This window comes from Panicum virgatum, chromosome 3K (genome assembly GCF_016808335.1).
Source record: "Panicum virgatum strain AP13 chromosome 3K, P.virgatum_v5, whole genome shotgun sequence".
NCBI lineage: Eukaryota > Viridiplantae > Streptophyta > Magnoliopsida > Poales > Poaceae > Panicum > Panicum virgatum.
In genome coordinates this window covers 4,649,922-4,677,157 of record NC_053138.1, presented here as the reverse complement: position 1 = coordinate 4,677,157, position 27,236 = coordinate 4,649,922, and the positions used below count along the sequence as shown (strand labels likewise).

The 27,236-nt window shown below is 46.5% G+C and overlaps 1 protein-coding gene across 1 annotated transcript; it reads left to right on the top strand.

Moving 5' to 3' along the window:
• The first annotated feature begins 8,764 nt into the window (after positions 1 to 8,764).
• LOC120696959 lies at positions 8,765 to 11,494 on the top strand. The gene has a single exon (XM_039980033.1). The coding sequence runs from the start codon at positions 8,833 to 8,835 to the stop codon at positions 11,326 to 11,328; it is 2,496 nt and encodes an 831-aa protein (XP_039835967.1). The 5' UTR covers positions 8,765 to 8,832; the 3' UTR covers positions 11,329 to 11,494.
• The last annotated feature ends 15,742 nt before the right edge of the window (positions 11,495 to 27,236 follow it).

Genomic DNA, 27,236 nt, shown 5'->3' with positions numbered 1-27,236 from the left:
AGAGAGCAGCGTCTCACCAACCAAAACCTCCCCCTCCTCGACGCCAGCCGAAGGGGTAGGAATGGCGGCCACCGACACCGGCGCCGGAGCCTTCGGAGCACCGGCCGCAGGCCCCGCGGGTCTCGACTGAGCCGGCTTCGGAAGGTCCGAAGACTTGGCGCTAGTCTTAACGAGACTCTGGATCCTCCGACGTTTCGTTATACCTTCGGGGGGGACAATAAAGGTTAATCAGTGCCCTCGCCACCTCAACCCGACGGCCGGAACCAAAAAGCATGGTCCCGTACTCATCGCTAAGATCATAACGGGATCTAAAAAGCCTCTCCTCGGGAACTACAATCTCCCCGCCCACCGTCCCCATGATCTCTTCCATAAAGGAGGGCGTACCACTATCTCCCGAATAAACCTCCTCGTCTCGCGCCTTCCTCTTAATGCTCTCGGCCCTCGCAACCGAAGCCTTCGAGCTCGAAGGCTTCCTCCCCTCCCGCGACCCCGACCACCACCCCCGCCACCTTCGCCAAAAGTCCCCACCACCTCTTTTTTAGCCTTGCCCTTGGAGCCGTACTCCACGCCCATCTCCGCCAAACATCTGTTCAAACGAAGGTTCCTTTTGCAAATCTCGACCTAGGAAAGATATTCCTTCCTATTCCAAGGCCCCAAGATTTCCGAGGCCTCCCACTCCAACTCGGCAACAATCACCTCATCGCTCGAACCCTCGGGCCTCCGAAGCCCAAAAACTGGAGAGGTCAAGTCATACTCCATCCCAGCAAAACGCTTTCGCTTGAACCCTCGAGGAGCCCAACCAGCGGACAAAGGCCAAATCCCCGCGGCCAAAAACTCTTCCACCACATCTCTACCACCGCAAACCTGGCAAGCTATCATGAAGGCTTCCACACACGGCTTAAAGCCCGGCGCACGCTTGTTGTACGCAGGTTGATAAGTGTGATCGAACGCCTCGATATCCGAAGCTAACAGGTACTTCTCCTCACTTGAACCCTCGGGATCCGGAAAACTGATTTTGGCATAAAACCGGTACACCAGCCAGTTCCCCTCCCATTTGTTTCTCTGGGCTGCGGCAATCACAACCTTCGTCAAGCCTTTCTTCTTGTTGGACTTGCGAGGGACGAAGGTGCAACACCCATTCTGCACCTCACTCTCCTTCTCATCATCATCCACAAAAACCTTCCGAGGCTGACAATGCAACTGAAACAGCCTACAAAAGGCATCAACGGACACCCCACCTCCGAACGTCCTCACAACCCACAAAAATTTTGACAATGCTGCTATCCTGTTCGGGGTGAAATGGTGAAGCTTCACGTTGAATGGCTCCAGTAGCTTCGGAACTACAGGATCCATCGGAATGCGCAACCCAGCGGCGAAAAAATCCTTAAAAACAACCACCTTTCCAGTCTGAGGCACCGGGAAAATCTCCGGGCCAGGAGGGCGACACACCCCCTCGGGAAAATATCCTTTCGAAACATAGAAATTGATTGTACTCTGAGAGACGACAGATGGCTCGAAGAGCAAGGTCTTACGCTTCTCAGGACCCATCAGGTCGGAAACACTCGATGAAACCCCAGACAGACTTCCGCTGGCCTGTTCTTGTTGTACTATCGGACGCGAAGCCTCGGATCCTTCGGGGTGCTCAACGGGATCAGAGTCTGCGCGGAGAACCGCCCTCTTAATAAATGCCATATCTACATGAAAACAAAGAAAGGCATATTAGAAAAAAGGGTTCAAACAAACCTTCGATCAGCCTCGCTGTTTGCTTAGTGCGAGCCATGAACCACTATCCTACTTACACCGAGAAAAACGAGCAGCTTGATCACGCACAAAGCGGAACCTTCGGAAAAAGCGCTTTATAGCAGAAAGCGTCGAAGGTAAGCAAAGCTCGAGAGGGCACATGTTTTACCCCCCAACCCCTCCGCTTATATAGGCGGGGGGAAAGCAACAGTACCAATGGTAAAATCGAGGAGTCGGCCGCCCAAGCGACACAATCGGAGTCTGACACGTGCACAACCAAAAACGACCGTTGCAGCCGACGGTTCGGGAGACGTTTTTCCTCGGGAGCTTCCCGAAGGTTACACGCAATCTTCTTCTTTAACGCGGGTTCGGACCGTCAGCTTCGGACCTCGCCCTCGAGGGGCTACTGTTGGGGATTGGACCTTCGGGTCAAGCCCCCACCCTCGGAAATGCTCCCTAACTCATTTGCAGGGCTCCAACGAGAGGAAGGCGAGCATACCCGAAGGTGACAAATTGTCACTCAGAAGCACAAGCATAAAAACCAAAACCTTCGGTGTCATGAAGGATATCACCTCCGGGCGGCCGAAGGTGACAAATGGTCACTCAGAAGCACAAGCTCGAAGACCAAGACCTTCGGTGAATGAATGATCTCACCTTCGGGCGGCCGAAGGTGACGAATGGCTACTCAGAAGCACAAGCTCGAAGACCAGGACCTTCGGGTAAGGGGATTGCCTTCGGGAACGAAGGTGACGGCCGATTGCTCGTTGACGGAACCTTCAGGGCTGTGACCTCCGGAGCTTCCCGAAGGAAACGAAGACCTTCTTTTGAAGCAAGCGTGCGTGTAAAACGTGAATACGTGAGAAGGTCGGGTTTGTACACCTGAATACGTGAGAAGGTCGGATTTGTACACCTTTAACCTTGTAATTTTACCCCAAAACCGATTGTAAGTGAGCTGTAAATGAGTTGGAAGGGGGAAATTTAGAAAAACCTGGCCGAGGGCTAGAGGTATAAATAGCCCCCTCTCTCCACAGTGTAAAGGGTTGAATTTTTTGGTTACTGCTGGAGAATTAAGTGTCTACCTTCATTGCCATTTTCATACTGTTCATGCTTCCTGTTTGGGTATCTAAAAAGCTGAGATCCCAACAAAAAGGTATGTAAAGCTCCATAGACAGCTACATCTTATAATAGTACCATTTATCAGATGGGAGTCGCAAGAGAGGAACCATGTCCTCCCTTGTATCACAAGTTCATGTCCTTCTAATTTAGCAGTCTAAAATAAAGCAGGTCCACATGGTCTCTAAAGAAAATCGTCATGTGTTCCATTTCATTTGTGTCAGTACATACATACATACATCGCTCATAACAACGATCTGTGAAGTTCCAAGCAATGCATCAAAACAAGGACATGGGGATAAAAAAATTAAAAAAAATGATGACCAGAAAGGCAGAAACAAATTCCAAAAAAAACATAACTGGGAAAAAACAAACAAGCCGAGATCATCAGACTTAATTATTTACACGGGACGGTGCTACTGGTGTTACGATGACTGCCGAAGTTCACCTGCGGGCAAATCGCCCTGACGTCGTACCACCTCGTGCTGATCCACCACCTAGACTTGAACCACACGCTGGCCGTCACCAGCACCGTGCTGTTGGACCACTCCGCCGTCGTCCCGTTCCCGTTGGTGTCGGCGACGGGCGGCGCGCTCGAGCTCGGCGGCGGGGCCCCCGGTTTCTCGTCGCGGCCGCCGCCGTAGCTTGGTGGCGCCGGCGGGGTGCTGGATTCCGACTGCCAGTACTCGGCCGACACGGCAAGGCTGGTGACGTTTCCCGGCGGCTGCGTCGTGCCGTCGTCCAGCAGCGCGCCGCGGTCGACGACGGCCGGCACCCATGCCTTGTCGCTGTACCAGAGCTCGGCGCTCAGGGCGCCGTAGTGCACCTCCATGCGGGGGCTGCTGTTGACGGCCACCAGGGTGAAGTTATAGACCTTGGTTTCTTGATCGGTTTTGTTGGTGGTCGCGTCTTCAATGGAGAAGAAGATGTGGGCTGGGGAGAGGCTGATGGAGATGGCAGCGGTGATGGCGATGACCACCAGGGATCCTACCAGGGTTACAAGAATGACGTGCCTGTGGCTCCATTTTTTTGGAGGAGGGATATGAAAAATCTTCATGGCAGAGGTAGTAGATGCACTCCTAGGTTAGCTGCTTGTCATTAGCAACTATATATATACTATATATGGGAGTGCATTGGCTATCTTTATATACACTAGCAGCTGGACTTGGAGGCTCACCGGCTGGAAGCTAGCACCACAGAAATCTAATAGCAGTGAGGGAATTTTTTTTAGATGATGATAACATCTGCGGCAACATATGGATTAGTAAGTAAATCAGATCATAACCAACTGATCACTATGTGGATTAGTTGGGCTGCCAGCTTTAGATGATGATAAAGTAGCCGAATCAATGCCATCTGATTTAATAAAGTTCGTTGTTATTACTGTTGAAGAATACGATGAATAAAGTAGTAGTATGCTTTTAAATTCATACTCCCTCCCTCACTAAATAATTGTCGCTTTCGTTTTCCGAGAAACAACTTTGACAAAATATATATTAAAAATATTAATACTTATGGCACATAATTAATATCATTAGAAAGATCTTTGAATCTAGTTTTTTAATAAATTTATTTGAAGCTACAAATGTTGTGCGTATTTTCTTCAAATTGAGTCAAACTTATGGCACGCACACCAACAACAACACTTATTTAGGGACGGAGGGAGTAGATCCCTTTGCCCTTTTCTTTTCGTCAGCATCGTCCGTTGCTTGGTGCTGACTCAAACTTAAAGTACCCTCTGTCCATTAATTTTGCATTGTATGCATGCATGGTTTTGTGAGGTACTCAGTTCTTGTTGCCCTATAAAAAGATGATGCACATATGCTTGCGTGAGCAATGTCTAGCGCTACTTTTGTATGGCACAAGCAAGAAGCCCCTAGTTCTTATAGAGCTAGTATGCATGCATGGGTCTGCAGCATGCATGAGTACACACACACTTCTTCCCTCTCCTCCGTTGCTCACTGCTGATTACAATCTTGTAGATAGCAGTTAAAAGAGCCAAGATCGAGTGCGCAGCCAGATGAGTGACGTAAAGTATACTATAGCCGCAGGCGACGACGACGACGACGAGCACTACACAAGGTTCCCATGCCTGGCGATGGTGCGCTACGCGATGGCGGGCGCGGTCACCCTGCTCGCCATCGCCGTGATCGCGCTGGTGATCCACGCCGTGCTCCGCTCTGAAGACGTCCGCCTCTCCGTCAACAACGGCTTCATCGGCGCCGACAACCTGTGGGGGCGGACGGCTTCATTAGGGAATGAGAATCAGCCAACAAGCAGCTCCATTAACAAGGTAGAAGAAGATGATCCGACCATCTCACCGAATATAGGATCATCATCAGCCGACCCCGGTGACGATCTCCCCATCGGTGTAGCTTCTGGCCAATCAGAGCATGCACCGACCATCCTACCAAATATAGGATCATCATCAAACGGAGGCGGACTTCCCAAGGAATGCTCCCTCGGCTGCCGGCCTGCTGCTCAGGTGACGCTGAAGAAGGCCAAGGCGACGAACCTCCGCGTGATCCTGATCGCCAAGAACCCCGGCGGCCGCACCAAGATCGACTGCAGCAACACCACCGTGAGGCTCCTGGACGTGCAGGCCCCGCACGGGGTGATCGGCGAGCTGGAGCTGGGCAACTTCACCGTGCAGCCGCAGACGACCATCACGATGCAGAAGCGGCTCAGCGCCAACGCCAGCTACATCTGGGACAACTACCCCGGGGAGGTCAGGTTCAGCGTCATGGTGCAGGTCAACGCATGGGTCACATCCTTCCCGCTGGGGAAGAAGACGCACACGGTGGCGCAGAGCTACACGTGCCAGCCGGTCACCGTCGGCCTCATGGACGACGAATGGATCTACGCCACCGACCAAGTCGATTGCACGGCATCATGATCCAGATTGAAGTTTTCATAATTTGCACAAAAAAATTGGTTTGCACCTAATACGTTCTCATCTATATGTATCCACATTACTGTTGTGCCGCCGCCGCGTGCACGGTGTACTTTATTAATACCAGCAGCTATAATTTCTTCTTCGTTCCTTCATTTTACTTCGATCGACTACATATGTATATATATGTACTTTGTCAAATTGTGATTTTTGTACCCTGTTTGTTTCAGCAACGTTCGTGTGCTGGGGAAACAAAGATTTATATATATATATATATACTTGTAGCAATAATGTTTTTTTTGCTAAACACATTACAAACGCAGACGCTCACAAACGCACGCACACTCACCCCTTTGAATACACGCTCGCAACCTACTCCTATTAGCGCCTCCAAGAGACTGAGTCAGCAGATCCTCGAGATTGAGGAAGTCATCACTGACGCCTCATTATCGACAGACACGTCGGCTACCACTGAAAGAATAGTTGCCAGTTAAATCCTGAAATAAATCCAGTCGTGTGTTGGGGAAACAGACTTATATATGATTGTAACAATAATAAGTATTTTTTTGCTAAACACATTCCAAACGCAGACGCTCACAAACGCACACACACTCACCCCTTTAAATACACGCACGCAACCTACTCCTATTAGCACCTCCAAGAGACTGAGTCAGTATATCCTTGAAATTGAGGAAGTCACCACCGACACCTCACTATCGACAGGCACGAAAGAATAGTTGCCAGTTAAATCCTAAAATAAATCCAGTCGTGTGTTGGGGAAACAGACTTATATATGATTGTAACACTAATAAGTTTTTTTTTGCTAAACACAGTACAAACGCATAAGGTCACAAACACACGCACACTCACCTCTTTGAATACATGCACGCAACTCTACTCCTATGAGCATCTCCCAGAGACTGAGCCAGCAGATTCTCGAGATTGAGATTGAGGAAGTCACCACTGGCGCCTCACTATCGACAGACATGTCACCTATCACCGTAACAATAGCGCCATTTAAATTCTAAAATAAATTCAGTCATGTGTTAGGGAAACATACTTATATATGCTTGTAACGATAACAAGTTTTTTTGTCGAAACACAGTACAAATACAGACGCTCACAAACGTGCACACACTTACTCCTTTGAATATACCCACGCGACCCTACTCCTATGAGCACCTCCAAGAGACTGAGCCGACAGATCCTCGAGATTGAGGAAGTCACCACTGGCCTCTCACTGTCGACAGGCAGGTCGCCTATCAGTGAAAGAATAGCACCGGTTAAATTTTGGAATAAATCCAGAAAAATAAGATGTCATTTATAATTGTTGAGGAACCAAATCAAAGGCTTGGGGTCCATGGCTCAGGTTTAATTTGCTCCTGGTTCATCAATTTAAAAAACACTTGTGATAGGTTTTATATATTATAAATTAACAGTGATATATATCAAAGCATCACGGTCGGTTCTTCAAAAAAAAAACCCATTGATAGTGTTTTTCCTTTGTAACAAGAGTACTGATCGTTGTATATCTAATAAGCATCACGGTCGCTTTATTTGATTCCCTGACCACTTTCCTCTTAGATAAAAGATAAAAGTAAACAAAATTATTAAATCAGCACATGGTATACACGTGACAGATATTCTTCTCGCAGGTGAACAAAATAAAAGCAAATTCCTTCCGGACATATCGGGGGAAGCATGAAACAAGGCTCCTTGGAATTCGCAAAAGACAAAGTAATATACTATATTTAGACAAAGCAGAAAGACATCCCCATAAAGAAAGATATCGATTACTGCTCCGTCAGCAAAGAGTGTAGTTTTAGAATTTCAGACACATTACTCTTCAAAGAAATGACTTTGTTACTCCTAATTACTTCGACCAATTGTGATTGAAAACCGTGTTGTTTATTTGATTTTTCTGAGGCCAGTCTCAATGGGAGTTTCATGGAGGGTTTCATGACATTAAATACCATCAATTTTGCTGACATGGCAAGGAGAGAAAATGATGGAGTTTCATGGGATATGAGGAGAGTTTAATCATCATGAAACTCGTTTGGCACAGTTATATAGTTCTCAGTCTAGGTAACTGTGTCCATGAAACTCCCACTGAGACTGGCCTGAATCCCCCAATGAATGCATATGCATTGGAATTAGAAAAATAATATCTACTAATTATTTGATTGGCTCTGTGCGTTTTTCTATGCAATGCTTTCTTGATACTTTGTATTACTTTAATTAGATGGATCTCATTAGGCTAATCCCAGTGGAGAGTTTCATATTGATGTTTCCAAGGTAGCCACATAAGCAAGAAGACTATGAAACAATAGTTGAAACTACCTCTCCCATTGCATAGTTTCATGTTGTAGTTTCCTATGGTCTATATTACATTTAATTTCAAGACTTATAGAGTATTGATATTTGTGTAGAGAGAGTTTCATCTAGATGAAACTGATTTCTTCTCTTTCTTCTTAAATTCTATGTCATGTCATCATATAATGCTACATGGCATGCTAATTAATGTGCATGAAATCTCTATGAAACTCCTATTGGGAGTGGCCTTACAAGCTAAAACTACACTCTTTGTTGTACAACATTTTAATGCTAAAATTATATTCTTTGTGGGACGGAGGGAGTAGGTACTAAGCACATGCAAATTTGCAATGAGAGTGTGTGAGAGAGAGACTTTGAATTTGCCAGAAAGCAAAAGTAGATCGAGACACGTACAAAACAAAGATTGAAGATACTGATGACAATAAGATCATGCATGCTGCCATGTGCAATAAATATATATACCAGTGCTTTTTCCACTTTCTTTTCCTGAAATTTTTCTTGGCGTTCACGCGATTCCAATTCCTATGGTGCATGAATTCAGTGGGTACAACAAGCTGCTGATGTCGGTCCATATATATATATATATATATATATATATATATATATATATATATATATATATATATATATATATATATATGCATCCAGTATATTTATATATATATATGTAAATCATGGTCATATATATATTATCCATGCATGCCACACCACGCAGCTAGCAGACATCTGATCGATCTAACAAGCAGGCAAAGATGGTGATGATGATCTTCCTCCTCGCCAATAGCCCACATGCTGTTGCTGCTAATGGTAGCAGCTACGCCAGGCATGGCTGCGATGCCCTACTGCATCCCTTCGTGTACAACCTCACCGCCTCCTACGCCGACCAGAGGAACGAGGCGACCATGGTTTTCACCTCCGTGGTCATGTTCATGCTCGCGGCGCTCTTCTTCAACCTCAACCTCTTCAGCCGGCTCTCCGATGTGAGCGCCATCCTCAACCCCACCGTCCGTCTCTTCCTCTCGTCCTCGCTCTCCCTCTTCCTCCCCGTCATGTCCTACCTCTTCTCCGAGGCCAAGAACGAGGGCGCCGCTGTGGCCGCCGCCGCCGCCAGCTCCTACCGGCAGCCCGGCGGCACTGAGCTGTCGCTGCGAGCCCGGACGATCCTCATGTGGATGCTCCTCGTGGAGCTCCTCCGCAGGAAGGTGGAGGCCATCCTGGTGAGCGTGGGCGCCCAGGCCGCCGCCTCCTACTCGAGCACCATCGACCGCGCCTCCCGCATCGCCTGGCTGGGCTACCTCGTCTTCTACAACCTCAGCAGCACCGGCAAGAAGGCCATCTACGGCACGCTGTGGGTCCTCGCCGCCGCCAAGCTGCTGCAGAGGGTCGCCATCAACGAGCTGCTCAAGCGCTCCGCCGCCTACGGCAAGAACGCCGACCAGCTGAGCTGGTACATGGCCCAGATCGAGAGGCAGGGAAGAGCTGCTGGGGAGGAGGAAGAGGGAGCAGAGCTGCTGAGCAAGTGCAGGTACGCCGTGATGGGAGAGGAGGAGCTGGAGATGAAGGTCAGCCCCATGGAGGGCTACCATCTGGAGCTCAAGAACGACGACGGCATCGTCGTCACGGTTGGGGACATTTGGTCACAGGACATGACCGGCCTGCTCCGACACGATCCAAGCCTCCCTAAGCGGCTGTGCCTCTCGTTCGCACTCTACAAGCTGCTGCGCCGGAGGCTCGAGGACCACCCCATCACCGGCGAGGAGACCCGCAGCTGCCGGAGGCTCATCTTCAGAGGCCTGCGCATGGAGCTGCTGCGGCAAACAAGCAGCTCGTCGTCGTCGGAGCAGAGATCCCCGGCGGTGGCGGCTGCTCTCTTCCAGGTGTTCTACGAGGAGATCCAGTTCCTGTGCGAGTACTACCACTCCGTCCTGCCCGTGGTGCTCTCCAACCCCTTCTTCTTCCTCGCCAACTACATCCTCTTCCCCGCCGTCGTGTGGGCCTTCTGCCTCCTCACCTTCGTCCTCTGCGGCAACGGCGACGTGGCGTACGCCTACCGCAGCATCACCGCCGACAACTACATCATCTCGACCGGCACGCTCAAGGTCCTGGGATGCCTCCTCAGGGGGGTCGCCCGCTACCCGGCAGTCCTCTTCACCGCCGTCGACCTCGCCGTCACCATGCTGCTCCTCCTCACCTTCCTCTACGAGCAGGTCTGGGAGCTCCTCGTCTTCGTCCTCTCCAACTGGCTCATGGTGTCCCTGCTCTGCGAGTACGCGGCCAAGCGCCGGTGGCGCGACAGCCGCGTCCGGGCCGGGCTCATCCGCCGCATCCTCTGGGTGCGGAGCAAGATGAGCCGCCCCAACCTCTGCTTCAAGCAGGCCTCCGTGCTCGGGTTCGGCCGCCGCCTGCTGCCGTCCATGGCGCTGCGGCTGCCTAAGAAGAAGGCCGTGCCCATCCAAGTGAAGGAGTCCATCATGGGGTACCTGGTGGCTCACATCAATGGCGACCCCGACGCCGCCCCTCTCAGCAACGGCTGGACGACGCTGCGGTTGGAGAAGCACAGTCAGTTCAGGCCCCACGAGCTCTGGAAGGCGTGCGAGAGCAAGAGCGTCGCCGAGGTCGTCCTCACCTGGCACATCGCCACCAGCCTCCTGGAGGTCAAGTATCCGCTGCAACCGGAGGAGACGACGAAGAAGAAGAAGACCCCGGCGGGAGCTCGCCGTGCGGTGGCGACGGCCCTGTCCGGGTACGCCGCGTACCTGATGTCCTCGGCTCCGGAGCTCCTCCCCGACAGCACGGAGGGCGCCAACCGGGTGTACAACGACATGAAGGACGAGCTCAAGGAGGTGCTGGGAGGGTGCTGGGGGTACCATGCGTCTCGGCAGGCCACCCGCTTCGACAAGCTGGTCGGCGTCGCACAAGCAGCAGGGCCGCCGGAGGAGGAGGAGACGACGGCGGCGGTTGTGCGCAAGGGGGCGAATCTGGGGAAGAAGCTGATGGAGATGGCAGGCGAAGGTCGAGGACAGCAGGATCAGGTGTGGGAGCTGCTGGCCGAGCTCTGGACGGAGCTGACGGTGTACCTGGCGCCGTCGGCCGGCGAGCTGCACGTGAAGGCGCACAAGGAGGCCCTGGCGCTGGGCGGCGAGTTCATCACCGTGCTCTGGGCGCTCTGCACCCACACCGGTGTAACCAGACCGGCGGTTGCGCCGTGGGAGACGACACCACCACCAGCCGACAGGTCGCCCGTGTGATCCGTAGTGTGCATTCTGAATGTGATTGATGTGCTTGATGCGTGGGAGCTTGATTAATTATTGTTGATGTTTCAATTCTACTCCATTTATTTATTTGTTAAGTTCTTCTGAATGCGTGAATTTGCAGTGCTATATGTATGTATATGAGGGTGTTTGAATTTGAATCTATTATCTTATTATTTGGCCAACAAACGAAGCCTCCACGTTCACCATCAAAGACTAAAAATTCCCACGTTAGTCGGAGAAAAATAGAAAAATAAAAATTACCCACCACTGTCATTACGATAAAAATTAGCCTAAAATACCCCTATGCCTAATAAAAAATCACCCACCAATGCCATTATGAAAAATTAAATATAAAATATCATTTAGCTATGTATCAGTTACAAATATATACTATTAATAAAAACTAAAGCTAACAGCAATCAATCAAAATAAAATGAAAATAAGAATACTTATCTGCATAATAATTTTATTAATGCTCAACAAATCAAAATTTTATTATAGGTAGATCATAGTTGAATTGTTTTAATCAACAATAAGACATAATTTATGATAATGAACATGATGATGCATGGTAAAAAAAAACAGTATAACCTTTAAGTAACGATACAACGACATGCAAATTTTTGAATTTTTAATACTAGCCGCGCAAATGCGTGGGCTATACGCCTAGTTTTGGACTAAATACAAAGCCCCTCCAAGACTGCATGTAATTCAATTTGATTTTTACTCAAATGATGGATAATGCAGATTAATTCTACACGAGAGGATAGGAAGTAAGATTACAAAAGCATCATATTTGTGGTAGAAAAGCACTACGTTTATTCAAAACTAAAGGCAAGCACACAAACAGTAAGTACATGTACATCCATGGATACTGTAATCGATATATTTGGCTCGGCTAAAATAGGATTAGCAGCAAGTGGAATAATTGAGCTTCCAGTGATAGTTTGAAGCAGCCTTGGTATTGGGGGAATGTTGATTTCGAGTAGACCCTCCAGGATCTGAACAACCTCACCCATTGTTGGCCGATCAAACTCATCATCTTGAATGCACGAGCATGCAACCTTGCAGGCTATTTCAACCTCTTTCAAATTCACTTGGCCACACAATCTGCTATCCAGCAAGCTCCTGACATCCCCATCGATAATCTCCCGTGCAACATGTACAGGGTAATAGACGTCATGATTGCTACCACAGGAACGTGAAACCAATTAATTTGACTAAATTGATATGCTGGATGATTCCAATCGAGCTGACTTCAGCTCTAAATTGCTTCTCTCCATGATGAGCATGATGATCAAGCTTCTTCACAGCTATGGCAGTTGAATTATTCAGAAACCCCTTGAATACGTGTTGACACTAATTTGCGCCAACACACTCGAAAGCGCTAGAACGCACAGCAAGATCGTCAAAACGATCAACACCAGCAGCCTCCCTGCGCCGACCGGTTAGACCGGTATAGCGGACCGGTCAGACCGGTACTCCAGGAAGACGGCGAAGACCTAGAACCAAGAGCTCGGGAGAGACCCCGTCGGAGCTAATGGAGCTAGGGTTCCTCTGAGGTCGGCAGGCCACTCAGAACGCCATCGAACGCCGTGGAGACGAGCGAAGAACAGCAGATGGGGTTGGAAAAGTTAGGGTTTAGAGGTAAAAGGTAAAGGATAAATGTGTGAATCGATTGGGATTACCCTCAATCGGCCGTGGCCCTTCATATATATAGGGTGGGGAGGTCTATACCCGTTAGGAGTCGGAACCCTATCAAATCCCGTGTCAAAATACAACTCCTAACTCGGACTGGGCGTTTCGGACCGGTCTAACTGATCTCTGGACCGGTCTGACCGCCCTGGACCGGTCTGACCGGTCAGACCGGGGTGCAGGTCTTCCGGGAGGCATAACTCCTTGATCCGGACTCCGAATTGGATGTTATATATATGCATTTCGATCGTCTCGACGAGATCTACGCAATGGTGCAGTCCAATTTTCAATTTGACAAACTTGTCTAGACCGGTCTGACCGGTTCATATGAGAGGTCTGACCGGTCTGTCCAGATTGTCCAGAAAACATTAGTCGTGCCAATTTTGGGTGTCAACATATGCCCCCCTGTTTCTTAGTAAAGCTTGCGTACTAAGAAACATATCTCCAAGCCCAAAAATGCACTTGAACAACGAGAAGCACCTACACACCAATCATGTCTTGCTTTGAAGGACGATATCATATATCGGCCATGTCATCTTATATAAGTGAAACAACCCTGAATATATACAACCTCGGCTGTGAATTATGTCCTTCAAAGAAACCACTTCAGTCTATTTAGCAGAATAATCTGTAGCAATTAACACGAAGCAATGCCTCTTTGAAGATGGAGGATTAATTTAATCAATGAAATCCAAATCCTCAACCTCGGAACGACCATGATTTGATAATAGGATGTATCAACACAGTGGGTAAACCGCTGACATTCTTCACATCCCTTATACTGCTTGAAAGAATCAGACATCATGGCAAGCTCGTACAAATCGGTTCTTTTAACAACTTCTTCATCTTTGGAACTGATTGATGTATACCACAAATATCTTCATGAACGTTCCTCATGGCAACTTTGGTCTGATCTGAGCTCAAATATTTAAGAAATAAATATTCAGCTATTCAACGATAGAGCTTATCGTTGACTAAAACATTTTTAAGTGTTATCCGCTAAATATCCTTTTCGGCACCGCGACCAAGATCTTTAGATAGGATATTATAGGAACCCTTCAGTCCTGATCTTCGGCTTTAGTGATGAATCACCTTTCATAGCCGAATTGATGTCTCCAGCAGTCTGGACGGTCAGACCGGTCTCATGACCGGTCAGACCGGTCTAGGCGGTCAGACTGATTGCATCGACCGGTTGGACCGGTTCGTCTAGATCCTGCAACTTGGCTTTTGCTTGCATCGGCTTTCGAATATGAGAATATTTCTTCATAATTTATTAGCCAGATGCTTGCTTAGCCATAGCAATAGCCTGTCCATTCTCTTCCCTTGATATATATCTTATAACAAATTCATTGAAGGAAGAAATAATATCGAGGTATTTGCCAAGATATGCATTTAAATATCCATTATATCATTAGCATACCTCAAATACTTGCTGCACCATCAGAAGTGAATCACCAAAGGCTTCAACACGTTTCACGCCCGTAAATTGCAAAAATTCCAAGCCAAATAAGAGTGCTTCATACTCAACTTGATTATTTATGCAATCCTCCTTTGATCGGTTTGAGAATTCAGAATACCATCACTTGGAGAAATCAAGACAGCACCAATTCTTTGATCATCATCACAAACCGATCTATCGAAATATAATTCCGTGGTGTGCAAGTAACATAGCCGATTTCTAAAGCATGCTTATCATTAATCCGATGCTCAACAATGAAATCCGTTATGATTTGGCCTCTCATAGATTCCAAGGATTCACAAGCCAAATCATATTCAACTAAAGCATAAGCTCACTCGCCGATTCAATCACTTAAAATCGGCTTTTGTAACATGCGCTTGAGCACATCGGTTTGACATACTACTATGCAAGTACTAGATAGTAGATAATGCTTCAATTTGGTATAAGCATAATAGAGACAAACATAACTTCTCAGTAAGAGTATACCTTGTCTCCTCATCAATAAGTCGCCGGCTTATATAAGTGATGACATACCCCTTGTCTTCGGTTCTTGAGTCAAAACAGCTCCAATGACATTATCTTCAATAGCCACATAAAGCCTGAAAGGAACACCTCTCCTAGGCGCCTTGAGCACAGGTGGTGAAGATAAATAAACCTTGATCTTTTCAAAGACCTCTTGCTATTCTACCCCCAAGTAAATTCGGTTTCATTCTTTAACCGAAGAATAGAAGTAAGAGCATCAATATGCCTTATTATAAATAGTTTGCCAATTTTCTAGCTCGAATTGAAAAACTTCTAATTCGGCTTTTATCCACTGATGTTGCAATTTTCAACCAGCTCAAGACCTCAAATACATGATCAAAGTCTTGAGAGCCCCTTGCAAACTGATCTATTGCATAGAAACTTCATGAGGTAAATTATCATTTGCCAATATTTTGCCTCCCGAGCACTTAAATGTCTTCGAGCTCCATATTGCTGCTCTCTTGGTATAACCTCATGATCCACTAGCTCCTCATTGCCTTGTACCGAGAATGTTAGTGGTGTTTCTCCATCGCAAGGAACCGAAACAGGCATTGCCGATTCGGCTTTCTGTTCTGCTGCAACCTCAACCGGTCTGACCGGTTGCTCTGGGCGGTTAGACCGGTCGCCTGTACCGGTCAGACCGGTCTCCTGAGGCGGTTTGACCGGTCGTGCTGGCTGGTCAACTGCTTTGACCCTCCATACCTTGCCTTGAGGGACCATTGGTTTGTAGTGGTTGGATTGTTTGTCCCTCAGCCTCTTGAACTCTTTTTCCTTCTTCTCCTGAGCACGTAGACGTTGCAGCTTCCTTCTTTGAGTATGAGTCAACCCTGAAGGACACCATCTTGGTTGAAAGTACTTTGATATCGAGTTACTGCTGCTGGCCTCATGATCATTGGCCATGATCGGCCTTTGGATAGAAGGATTGACCGATTTACCAAAAACCATCGGCCTTGTACCCGCATCATTGACAACCACTTTGATATTGCCGATTTGCACAACATCATCGGCTTTAGCTTTCTCTGGATCAATAGTGGGTTGTACCTCTTCTTTCTTCTCCTTGACACGGTAAACCTGTCTCGGAGAATGAGCTTTGCCCGGCCTTTGATGAGACCGGTCTGACCGGTCAGCGGCGACCGGTCTGACCGTTGCAGGCTGTCGCCTCTGACCTGATTGGTTGGATCTTAATTGGTCATGCACTGGTCGTGAAACCTTGCCGAACACAGGCCTTCTGTGATCCTCCACCCTGTGGTGAGATGGTGGGTATAGCATCGGATAACAATACATCCAAATTCCTTCATGTCCCCATGTAAGACAAGAAAAACTCGATGCCGGTGACGCCCATGACGTAGCAGCATACACCTTCTGAGGAGGCAATACTGTAGTGCTATCACCCCTACGCTTGCTGGATTCTCCCCTAGGAGAAGAACACTTTCCTTGACGCGGAGGTGAACTTGGTTCTTTTTTTAGTGGCCGATCTTTTGGAACGGCCTTTGTGTACTTGTGCAGTAACTGAGCGAAGGTGAGCTTCTGCTTTGTAAAACTCCCCTGCACCTTTGACTCATTAACCTTCTGAGTACCTCCTTCCGGCCGCTTAGGCTTGAAAGTTCTGGGCCGGCCTTTTGTCTGACCGGTCTGACCGGTTGAGGCGACCGGTCTGACCGGTCGTGCCTGAGTTGCAGGCCGACTCGTCTTTTGAGAGCAACTTTCTTGCCCCCCGGGTCTTGAAGCTTTGACAGTGATCTTCAGTGACTCCTTTCCATCAAGAGTCTTCTCCATCGTCACTTCCCTAGCCTGAATTTTGTCATTGATATTTTTCGGCCTTGGCTCACCAACGATAATATTTTCCCCTTTTGCTCCTTCGGCTTGTCCCGGCCGAATGAATACCTTGACATTATCCAAATCAATCGTACGGACAGAGAATGACGCCTTGTCATCTTTTACCTCATGCATTACCAATCGTCCTTCATTAACGGCCGATTGGATTTTTCGACGAAAGATATTGCAATCATTAGTTGCATGAGAAAAAGTATTATGCCACTTGCAATATGCATGCTGCTTTACCTCCTCAAGTGGCAGTATGACATGTGACAACTTGATGTTTCCGCTTCTAAGCAATTCATCAAATATGCGATCACACTTCGAAACATCAAATGTGAAACGAACTTGTTCTTGCCGATTCTTTGGAATCGGCTTAAGCGATGAACAAGTGTATGGCTTAGCTTCTGATGGCCATATGAACTCAGCAACTTCCTTTTTCTCATCGTCCGAATCAGATTTACAATCAACATGTATGGACTGATGATTCTTGAAAGTATCCTTTGCATTCTTAAATTTAAATTCTAAACCTATGGCTCTAATTTGCAAATGATTAACGGTAATAAAATCAAAACCAATGAGTTTTTCTTTCAAGTAAGAATGCAAACCATTGTAAGCTAAGTTCGCCAAATCTTTTTCAGAAATTGTCAAATTAAAGCATTGGTTTTTTATAGCTTTGAATCTTTGGAAATAATTCAAGACTGACTCATTTTGGTCTTGTCTAACCGATGATAAATCTGACAATTTAACTTCATTGTGACCAGCCAGATCTTCTTTTAATTTAGCAAGATTGGCTTTGCATCTACCACTCGTAGATGTTTGTGATGTGAAATTAAGACAATGTGCTATGGGATCATCTTGTTCCATCGTCTGAATCGAACTCACCGGTGCACGCCCCAAAGAGTTTTCATATACATTATCAAAAATCGGTTCATGTGGAGAACCATATTCTTGTAAAAGCAATGGCGACACAGAATTTGTCAACTCATTCATTCGGCTAGGAACTGCCGAACAAGGAATTGAAACAATTGGCGAAGTGACCACCAACGAACCGGTCTGACCGGTCTGTTGGACCGGTCTGACCGGTCCAGCCGTGCTCGGCTGTGACGTTTGCAATGGTGGTGTTTGTCCTGCAAAATAGTTCATCGGCATGCCATATGGTGGTTGTTGAATAGATTTTGGCAGAGCCGATAAACTAGATTCAACAGTTTGAAAAGAACAATTACCATCTATAGATTTGTCTCTTTTCAAGATATCTATTTGACCTTTTAAATTACTGAGCAAATCATTCGTGGGCTTATACATATCAGCAACCTTTTGCTCCACAATAGATGATAATTGACTAAACAAGTCAGAAGATGAAGTGCTTACATCGCTTATTACCTCAACTTGCTTGTTTTTTAGCCTGAAGGAGGGCATCACGAAGTCTTGCACCCTCGTGACCTGGCCTTGCTGATTTCTCTTGAATCCTTTCAAGAATTGTGCTTTGAAGTGCTCCCTGACCACCAAGTACTCTTGGCGCTCCTCCTCGCTGAGTTCCTCAATAGATGTGGAGATGTTGCCTTCGTCGAGGTCAGTGATGACGCCCATCTTCTTTGAGAACTAGATTAGATCGGTTTAAAAACCAGATTAATCTGTCCCCAGCGGAGTCGCCAAAAAGTGTGTTGACACTAATTTGCGCCAACACACTCGAAAGCGCTAGAACGCGCAGCAAGATCGTCAAAACGATCAACACCAGCAGCCTCCCTGCGCCGACCGGTTAGACCGGTATAGCGGACCGGTCAGACCGGTACTCCAGGAAGACGGCGAAGACCTAGAACCAAGAGCTCGGGAGAGACCCCGTCGGAGCTAATGGAGCTAGGGTTGCTCTGAGGTCGGCAGGCCACTCAGAACGCCATCGAACGTCGTGGAGACGAGCGAAGAACAGCAGATGAGGTTGGAAAAGTTAGGGTTTAGAGGTAAAAGGTAAAGGATAAATGTGTGAATCGATTGGGATTACCCTTAATCGGCCATGGCCCTTCATATATATAGGGTGGGGAGGTCTATACCCGTTAGGAGTCGGAACCCTATCAAATCCCGTGTCAAAATACAACTCCTAACTCGGATTGGGCGTTTCGGACCGGTCTGACCGATCTCTGGACCGGTCTGACCGCCCTGGACCGGTCTGACCGGTCAGACCGGGGTGCAGGTCTTCCGGGAGGCATAACTCTTTCATCCGGACTCCGAATTGGGCGTTCTATATATGCATTTCGATCGTCTCGACGAGATCTACGCAATGGTGCAGTCCAATTTGCAATTTGACAAACTTGTCTAGACCAGTCTGACCGGTTCATATGAGAGGTCTGACCGGTCTGTCCAGATTGTCCAGAAAACCTTAGTCGTGCCAATTTTGGGTGTCAACAATACGGAACCGAATCCACCTCCCCCTAGCTTATCTGAGAAGTTTTTAGTTCCAAGTTCCAAATCATTGTATCGGAATGCGATAATTCCGTTGCAATCTTGAGCAGTTTTTGATATGTGACCAGAACTCTTTCTTTTGTTTCTCCAAATCATTATTAGCATGGCGAATGGAAAGAGACCTATAGCAGCAACACTTGTGCCAGTGGCAACTGCAATAATAAACACTCTTCTGTTTTTCTCTGAACCTTGAATATCTTTAGCAGCAAGGCGAAGGTAAAGAGTCTCTCCATTTGAATTTGCAGCGCTACTACACTGTATTTGCCTTATGTTCAGCAATTCTCCATGCCAAACAGAGCATGTACCATTGCTGAACGAATATGCAGTGCAAGAGCAGTTATCTAGGCAGACTTGAGCACAAACACCTATGCTCTGAGCATCTTCTATTTTGCGCACACTTTGAGCCAAATTAACACATGGCAAAGGTAAGAACTTGTCTGTGGATCTTGTTGAGCTTCCATTTGTAATGCAGTCTACAGGAGTATTCCTGATGCATCCTCCTGTTCGATCATCTAGCTCCCAATCCTCAGGAGATCTTATGGAGAACCCCTTCGTACAAGTGCAAGTAGGAAGGGCATCATCATTGCAAATTGCAAAAGGCCCGCATACTGCATACACATCGCATTGAGCTCTAGGTTGCGAGTAGGCCGGTATCCAGTCCTGTGTGCCTTCAGGCCAAACATATACCTTAACTTGACCAGAGATGTCCAAGTTATAAAAAAGAGGTACCGTTTCATTTGGTATTGTGTATGTGTAGTACTTCTCATGGGCATTCGTCACTAGTGACTCTTTGCCGCCGTTTCTTGCCGCATCTGGCAGTGAGGCAAAGTGGCCATTCCACACCCCAGTAGACCAATATTGTATAGTGGAATTCCATTGTGCTAGGACAATCTGGTCAACACCACTAGGGTCTAGCTCCTCGCAGTACACACCAGTAGCTGGGCTAATTGAGTTTTTTCTTGAAAAAAGTCGACGATTCAGACCAGAGATGTTGTCCCATCCAATCTTCATTCCAGGTAAAAATGTATCCGTTGGGTGGTCAAAACTCTGCCACAAAGGGCCCGTTTAGTTACCAAAAATTTTCACCTAAAAATTTTCACCTCCTCTTTGAACGCATGTATGAAGTACTAAATGTAATTAAATAACAAAACTAATTACACAGTTTGGATGTACACGACGAGACGAATCTTTTGAGCCTAATTAGTGCATGATTAGCCATAAGTGCTACAGCAACCCACATGTGCTAATGACGCGGTCAAAGGCCTCAAAAGATTCGTCTCGCGGTTTCTAAGTGAGTTCTGAAATTAGTTTTTTAATTAGTGTTTGAAAAACCCTCCCGACATCTGGTCAAACATTGACGTGACACCCAAAAATTTTCACCAAAGGGAACTAAACGCCCCCAAAGTGTGCGATGAGTTTGAGACATTTCTGAGGATAAAGTTTCCGCTATCCAGGAGCATGGCAATGGTATTGTTTCTTGTCATCTTGGCTTGGGTTGACCAGATAACGGAGTTGGTTGACTGGATTAAGACGACAAGGTTGCCATCATTGGAGATTTTGAGCTCTAGTGAGGTGGGGCTCTTGCTCTTGAAAGGGTCATCCCTGTTTGCTACCCATGCTTGAGTAAATTTGGGGACACTATTGAACCATATGCCAAGGTACCAATTGCTAGTGTTTTTGGGATGAGTTGTTGCCCACCTTGAAGAAACCAAGCGCGTACCTGCCATTTTTGGAGACAAGCTTATCGCTAATGGAGAGTGCTCGGCTAGCTGAGAGGGTGTCCGTCGTGGCAGAATTTGCAGCAGGGATGAGCCTGGAGAGCAGAAGTACCATGGAGATGTGGAGATAAGTCATGGTGATGAACAAATTAAGGGAGATCTTGCATGCAAAGATGAGGGAAAACTGAAGATGACTTGGCAATGAGATGTTCATTTCTATGTCTGGCTCTATATATATGAAACAAAACCGCACCGAGGCACAAATGGATTATAGGAGAACCATAAATTAGTCTGCTGAAAACGTACACATGATGACGATGCATGTAGTAAGATCTATATATGTGTTGAACTGAGCGACATCTATGACACGTTCAAATCCAAGATCTATTGACCTTCAAAAAAAAAATCCAAGACCTATTTTACTCCCACCCCACCCTCTTTCACGTTTCCATCATGGCGTAGACTCAAATGGGTGTCCGGTTAAATCCTCTGAGGTTGATTGTTAAATAAATTAAGGCGGATCAAAATTCTGATGCAAATTTACAGAAGCTTTCAAAGTTCTATAAAATCCTTGACTTGCATTTGAAGTCGTCTCAAGACCGTTATTCTTGCCATCCCTGGATTTCGGGCCATGTTTAGTTCCCAAAAAAATTTCTACGGTACCCGTATATAGTTGAAAAAATAACTAATTATATAGTATGACTGATTCATACGAGATGAATCTTTTAAGTCTAATTAGTCTATGATTGACATTAATTGTCAAATAACAACGAAATATACTATAGTACCAAAACTCAAACTTTTTCGCAAACTAAACACGGCCTTGGCTTGTCTAATCGGTCAACATCAGTGCTGACTTCGCAGCTGTAGCTTCCTGTGGCCTATGCCAAGGTACCAGTTGCTATCCACCTCAAAGAAGCCAAGCGCGTACCTGCCATTGTTGAAGACAAGCTTGTCGCCAATGGAGAGTGCTTCGCCAGCTGAGATGGTATCCGTCGTGGCAGAATTTGCAGCAGGGATGTGCATGGAGAGCAGTGGATATAAGGCATGGCGATGAACAAATTAAGGATCGGATATCTTGCGTGCAAAGATGAGGGAGAACTGAAGATGACTTAATAATGAGATGTTCATTTCTGTGTGTGTCTGGCTAGTATATATATGAAATAAAACCGCACTGAGGAGCAAACGTCTTCTGAAAACTTAACACATCTAGATGGCGATGCGTGTGATAAGATCTATATATGTGTTGAATTGAGCAAAATCTATGACACGTTCAAATCCACTATCTATTTTACTTTTTTTTTCCTCTTCATTTTTTCAACACGCGTGCCGTGGACTCAAATGGGTGTCCGTTTAACATCCTCTGAGGTTCTATTATTCAATTAAGGCCACTCAAAATTCGGAAGTAAATTTACAGAAGTTAAAAGTTCGATAAATCCTTGACCTGCGTGCATTTGATACTAGTAAACTCTAGACCGTTAGACTAATTCTGGTCATCCAGATTTTAGCTTGTGAGCTTGTCCAATTGGTCAACATCACTGCTGACTTCGCGGCTGTAATATTAACTTCCTGTGGCCGGCAAGAGACTAGCAGGAGTGCACTGACTGATGACTCATGAATGCTAGTCAATTGGGAAAGAAATCAGCAGCCTATGGAAAATAATGGTTGGTTAGGATCGGACATCGAACATCTTCAATATGACGACAACTTGACCTATTTAAGTATATCATTTCAAATAATATAGAGTTATGATGTTGATTTGTTATGAATCTTTTGTTATTGATGGCTAAAGCTAAAATTAATGTTTAACTTAAGATAAACCCAAATTGATTTCTCTCAAGCCACAAATAAGTGATGTTTTGGGCTTCAGGTAGTCAACCATTTCAAAATATATAGTTTGCAAATGACTTTTTTTTATTGAATTTGGATATTTGAAAATGGTACATGTAAATCTTTGTCCTAAAACTGCAGTTTCATAAAAGTATAGTTTTAGCGTGTTTTATCTATGGCGGTTTAGTTTCTAGAGTAAAAATTTCGCGAAAAGGGAATCTTGTATGCATGGAGTACTAAATATAGTCTATTTGCAAAACTTTTTCAGGGATGGGTGTAACTTTTCGCGATGAATTTAATGACGGTAATTAATCCATGATTTGGGTATACAATTAAGATGTGTTTAGTTGAGGAGTGGATCAGGATAGAGCGATCCTATTCCATGACTCTGTTTGGATGCATGGGTTATTTTTTAGTCCATCCTCAAGTAGTCCCGAATAGCCCTAGAGGAGCCAAACAAGAGGACTATTTGTGGGCTATTTACAAATAGCTCACCCAAAAAACTATCCCCATCGCCCCTCCCTCGCGACTTTTTTTTCCGGCGCCTTCTTCTTCCCCGCGCCAGCCTTCCTTCGCGCCATGGATCCAGTGTATTCTTTTGATTTTTCCCATGTTCTAGGATTTAGGGTTTAGTTTCTGTAGCCGCCGCCGCCGTTGGCCTACCCACCATGGACTGCGTCCGCCGCCACTTCTTCCCGCACCGATTCGAGCCGCCACGGTGCATCACTGGCACAAATAGGAGGTAAAACGGAACCCTCTCATCGTTTTCTTTCTTTTCCCCCAAATTTCAAGCCCTCTCGTGTCTTGAATCACCGGCAATCTGACTTACAAGAAGCTTCTGTTTGCCAGCCATGTCCGCTAGCCACGAAAGTTTCTCGTGGAATTATCCTTGTGGGGCCACAACTTCTCATTTTTGGGAGAAAAATAGGGAACTATTGGAGATGGACTCTTTTTTGCCTTTCCATACTTATTTGGAGAGTTGGCAAACAACAACTTTTGAGGAGAAAATATTAGGAACTCTTGGAGATGCTCTAAAATCACCACGCATTTCATTTCCCTTACAATTTTCTCCCTTTTATTCATTTTTAATTTCCTTTTCCATTTACAAGCCTAGAAAAAGACCAAACTACCCTTGATTATACGTACATGTACCTGGGATTGGATCGATCCTATACTCAGATTTAGATCGGATACTCCATCGCCCCACCCGTCCTCATGACCATCGTCGCCCTGGCCGGCCTCCACCCTCACCGACGACCCCGCCGCCTTGGCCAGCCTCCTATCACCTCCACCATCGGTGGCCACATGGCTCCTCCGCAGGCTCCGCCCGCTTTCTGGCTGTCGTCGACATCCGCTTGCATGCTCCCTTGGTGGGCGCTGCCCCCGCTAGGTGCTGCCGCCTGATGGCCAGGTTGCTGCCTCCTCTAGCTGTCTCCCTCGAAAGATTGATTTGGAACTGATGTTTGTGCTGGTTAGAGGTGGAGTCGTGCTCTTGCTCGTGAAGAAGATGCAACTGCTAGTGCTTCTGCATGTACGTACAATCAAAAGCAGTTTGGTCCTTTATGTGCTTGTAAATGGAAAAGGAAAGTAGAAATAAGTAAAAGGGAGAAAATTATTAGAAAACAAGTTGCCAACGATTTGAATGGTAATTTTGCAAAATCCATATTTAGAGCAGTAATTATGCGAAACTCATTGTTTGCGGTGCTAGAAATCCAAATTTCTCCCCCGACACGGCTCCCCTCGTCTTCCCCCACCCCACCCCCACCCACTCACCCAATAAAAAACCAAATTTCTCCCCCGACACGCCGCCACCCCCCCCCCCCCGCACCCGGATGATGCATGGCGTTCCCCCACCTCCACATCGAGGATCTGGCTCCGGCGCCCGGGGCCACGGCGGTGGCGCTTGGGGCGCAGCTGCTTCGGTGTTACGACGCGCACCAGCGCGACCTTCCATGGCTATGCGCCAGCGGCGGCGAAGAGGAGAGGGCGTACGCGGTGTGGGTGTCAGTCGGAGTTGATGCTGCAACAGACGCGGGTGCCCGTTGTCGTCGGCTACTTCGAGTTGTGGATGGCGCGCTGGCCCACCGTGCGGAGCCTCGCCGTTGCCACGCAGAGGTGATCGATTCTTGATACATTGGGCAAGGAGGGAAAAAGGCTGTCGGAAGAGATTCGATCTTTGACCCCAAAATGTTGGGGGGGGGGGGTAAATGGTAATAGAGTTCTTGATTCGTGGCTGTGGTTTGATGCCTTCCGCGGGAGGTGAACGAGCTGCGGGCGGGGCTTGGCTACTACCGGAGGGCTCCATTTCTGCTGGAGGTGAGTTGTGCTCGTAATGGGGAGCGGGATTCAGTGCTGCTAACAAATGGATGGATGGGGAAGGGACGGGGGTGTGCCCATCGGAAGGTTGGCGCTTGCTTGGCAACTTTGCCTAACAGCTTATTTGTCGAGTGCTAACTGTTTGGCATTCAGCAAATAGCTTATTTGGCGAGTGTCTAGATTCAACACTCAAACAAAATCCCCCCCCCCTCCCGGCGGGCGCCCGTGCCTCTCTCTTCTCCCTTTATTTCAAAATCCTCCCACCCTTATCCTCTCCACCGGCCACTCCTCCCTTATCCTCTCCATCGGCGCTCCTCTCCATCTCCACCGGCGCTCCTCTCTCCTAATTTCCATTCTTGTTTGGAGCATTGCAGAACTGCATATATGTAATTTTACTATCATATTTTCTGAAATATATAAATTTAGAAATAGAGGTTACAGTATCTTGAAAGTAAAACAACAAAAAATGACTATAATTTTACCACTAACAAATTTCTTGTATACAAGCTCTATTTGTTGTGGACACTTAATAGATATTTCAGACCTCGGTTCTTTGTAATTAGTTCAAGTCCCTTTGTCTTTGTATTTTATAATGTGCATATTACACAAAAAAATCATAACCATATAAGTTTATTCAGAATACAAGGCAAGCACACAAACAGTACTTTCATGGATATTACAATTGATTGATATATTCCGCTTGGCTAAAAGAGGCTTAGCAGCAAGTGGAATAACGAGAGCTTCCAGCAACAGTTTGAAGCAGCCTTGGCACTGGGGGTATGTTGATTTCAAGTAGACCCTCAAGGATCTGAACCACCTCACTCATTGTTGGCCGGTCAAACTCATCCTCTTGAATGCACCAACATGCAATTTTGCATGCTATTTCAACTTCTTTCAAATTCGCGTCGCCACATAATCTGGTGTCAAGTAAACTCCTAACATCTCCATCAAGAATCTCCCGTGCAACATGTACCGGGTAATAAACGCCATGATTGGTACCACAAGAACATGAAATACACGAGTTCCTCTTTCCGGATACAATTTCCAGTAACACCATCCCATAGGCATAAACATCTACTTTTGGTGTAATGGCCACTCCACTAATCCACTCTGGTGCAAGGTATCCTATAGTTCCTCTTATAGTAGTTATGACTCGGCTAAAATCTCTTCCAAATAACTTGGCCATCCCAAAATCTGCAATTTTTGGGACAAATGATTCACTTAGAAGAATGTTTTCTGGCTTAATGTCACAGTGTATGATGCAATCTCGTCAGTTCTCATGCAAGTAGGCCAATCCTCTAGCAACACCAAGAGCAATCTGATACCTGGTACTCCATCTCAATACTGTAGTGTGGCTTTGGAAAAGATGGTTATCAAGAGAGCCATTTGGCATGTGCTCGTAAACTAGTAATTTTTTAGCATCTTCACAACAAAAACCAATTAATTTGACTAAGTTGATTTGCTGGATAATTCCAATCGTGCTCACTTCAGCTCTAAACTGCTTCTCCCCTTGATGAGCACAATCAAGCCTCTTCACTGCAATGGCAGTTGAACCATCTAGAAACCCCTTGAATACTGAACCGAAACCACCTCCGCCAAGCTTCTCTGAGAAATTCTTGGTTGCTCGTTGCAAATCAATGTATCTGAATGCTACGATTCCATTGGAATACTGAGCACTATTAGGTATGTGGCTAGAGTTCTTTATTTTATTTCTCCAAATCACCAATAGCAGGATGAATGCAAACAAGCCTAATGCTGCAACAATTGTGCCAGTTGCAACTGCAATTAGAAGCCAGCTTCTGTGTTTTTCCAAACTTTGCATGTCTTTACTGGCAAGGCGAAGGTAAATAGTTTCTCCATTGGAGTTTGGAGCTTCACTACTACACTGCCGTTTCCTTAGGTTGAGCAAATCATTATGCCAGATGGAGCATCTACTACTGTTGAAGGAATATGCAGAGCAAGAGCAATTATCCAGGCAAGCTTGAGCACAATCGGAGGCACTTTTAGCGGTTTCTATTTTTTGGGCAGTCTGGGACAAACTAACACAAGTCATGGAGTAGAATTTATCCGTGGAACTTGAGGCGCTTCCA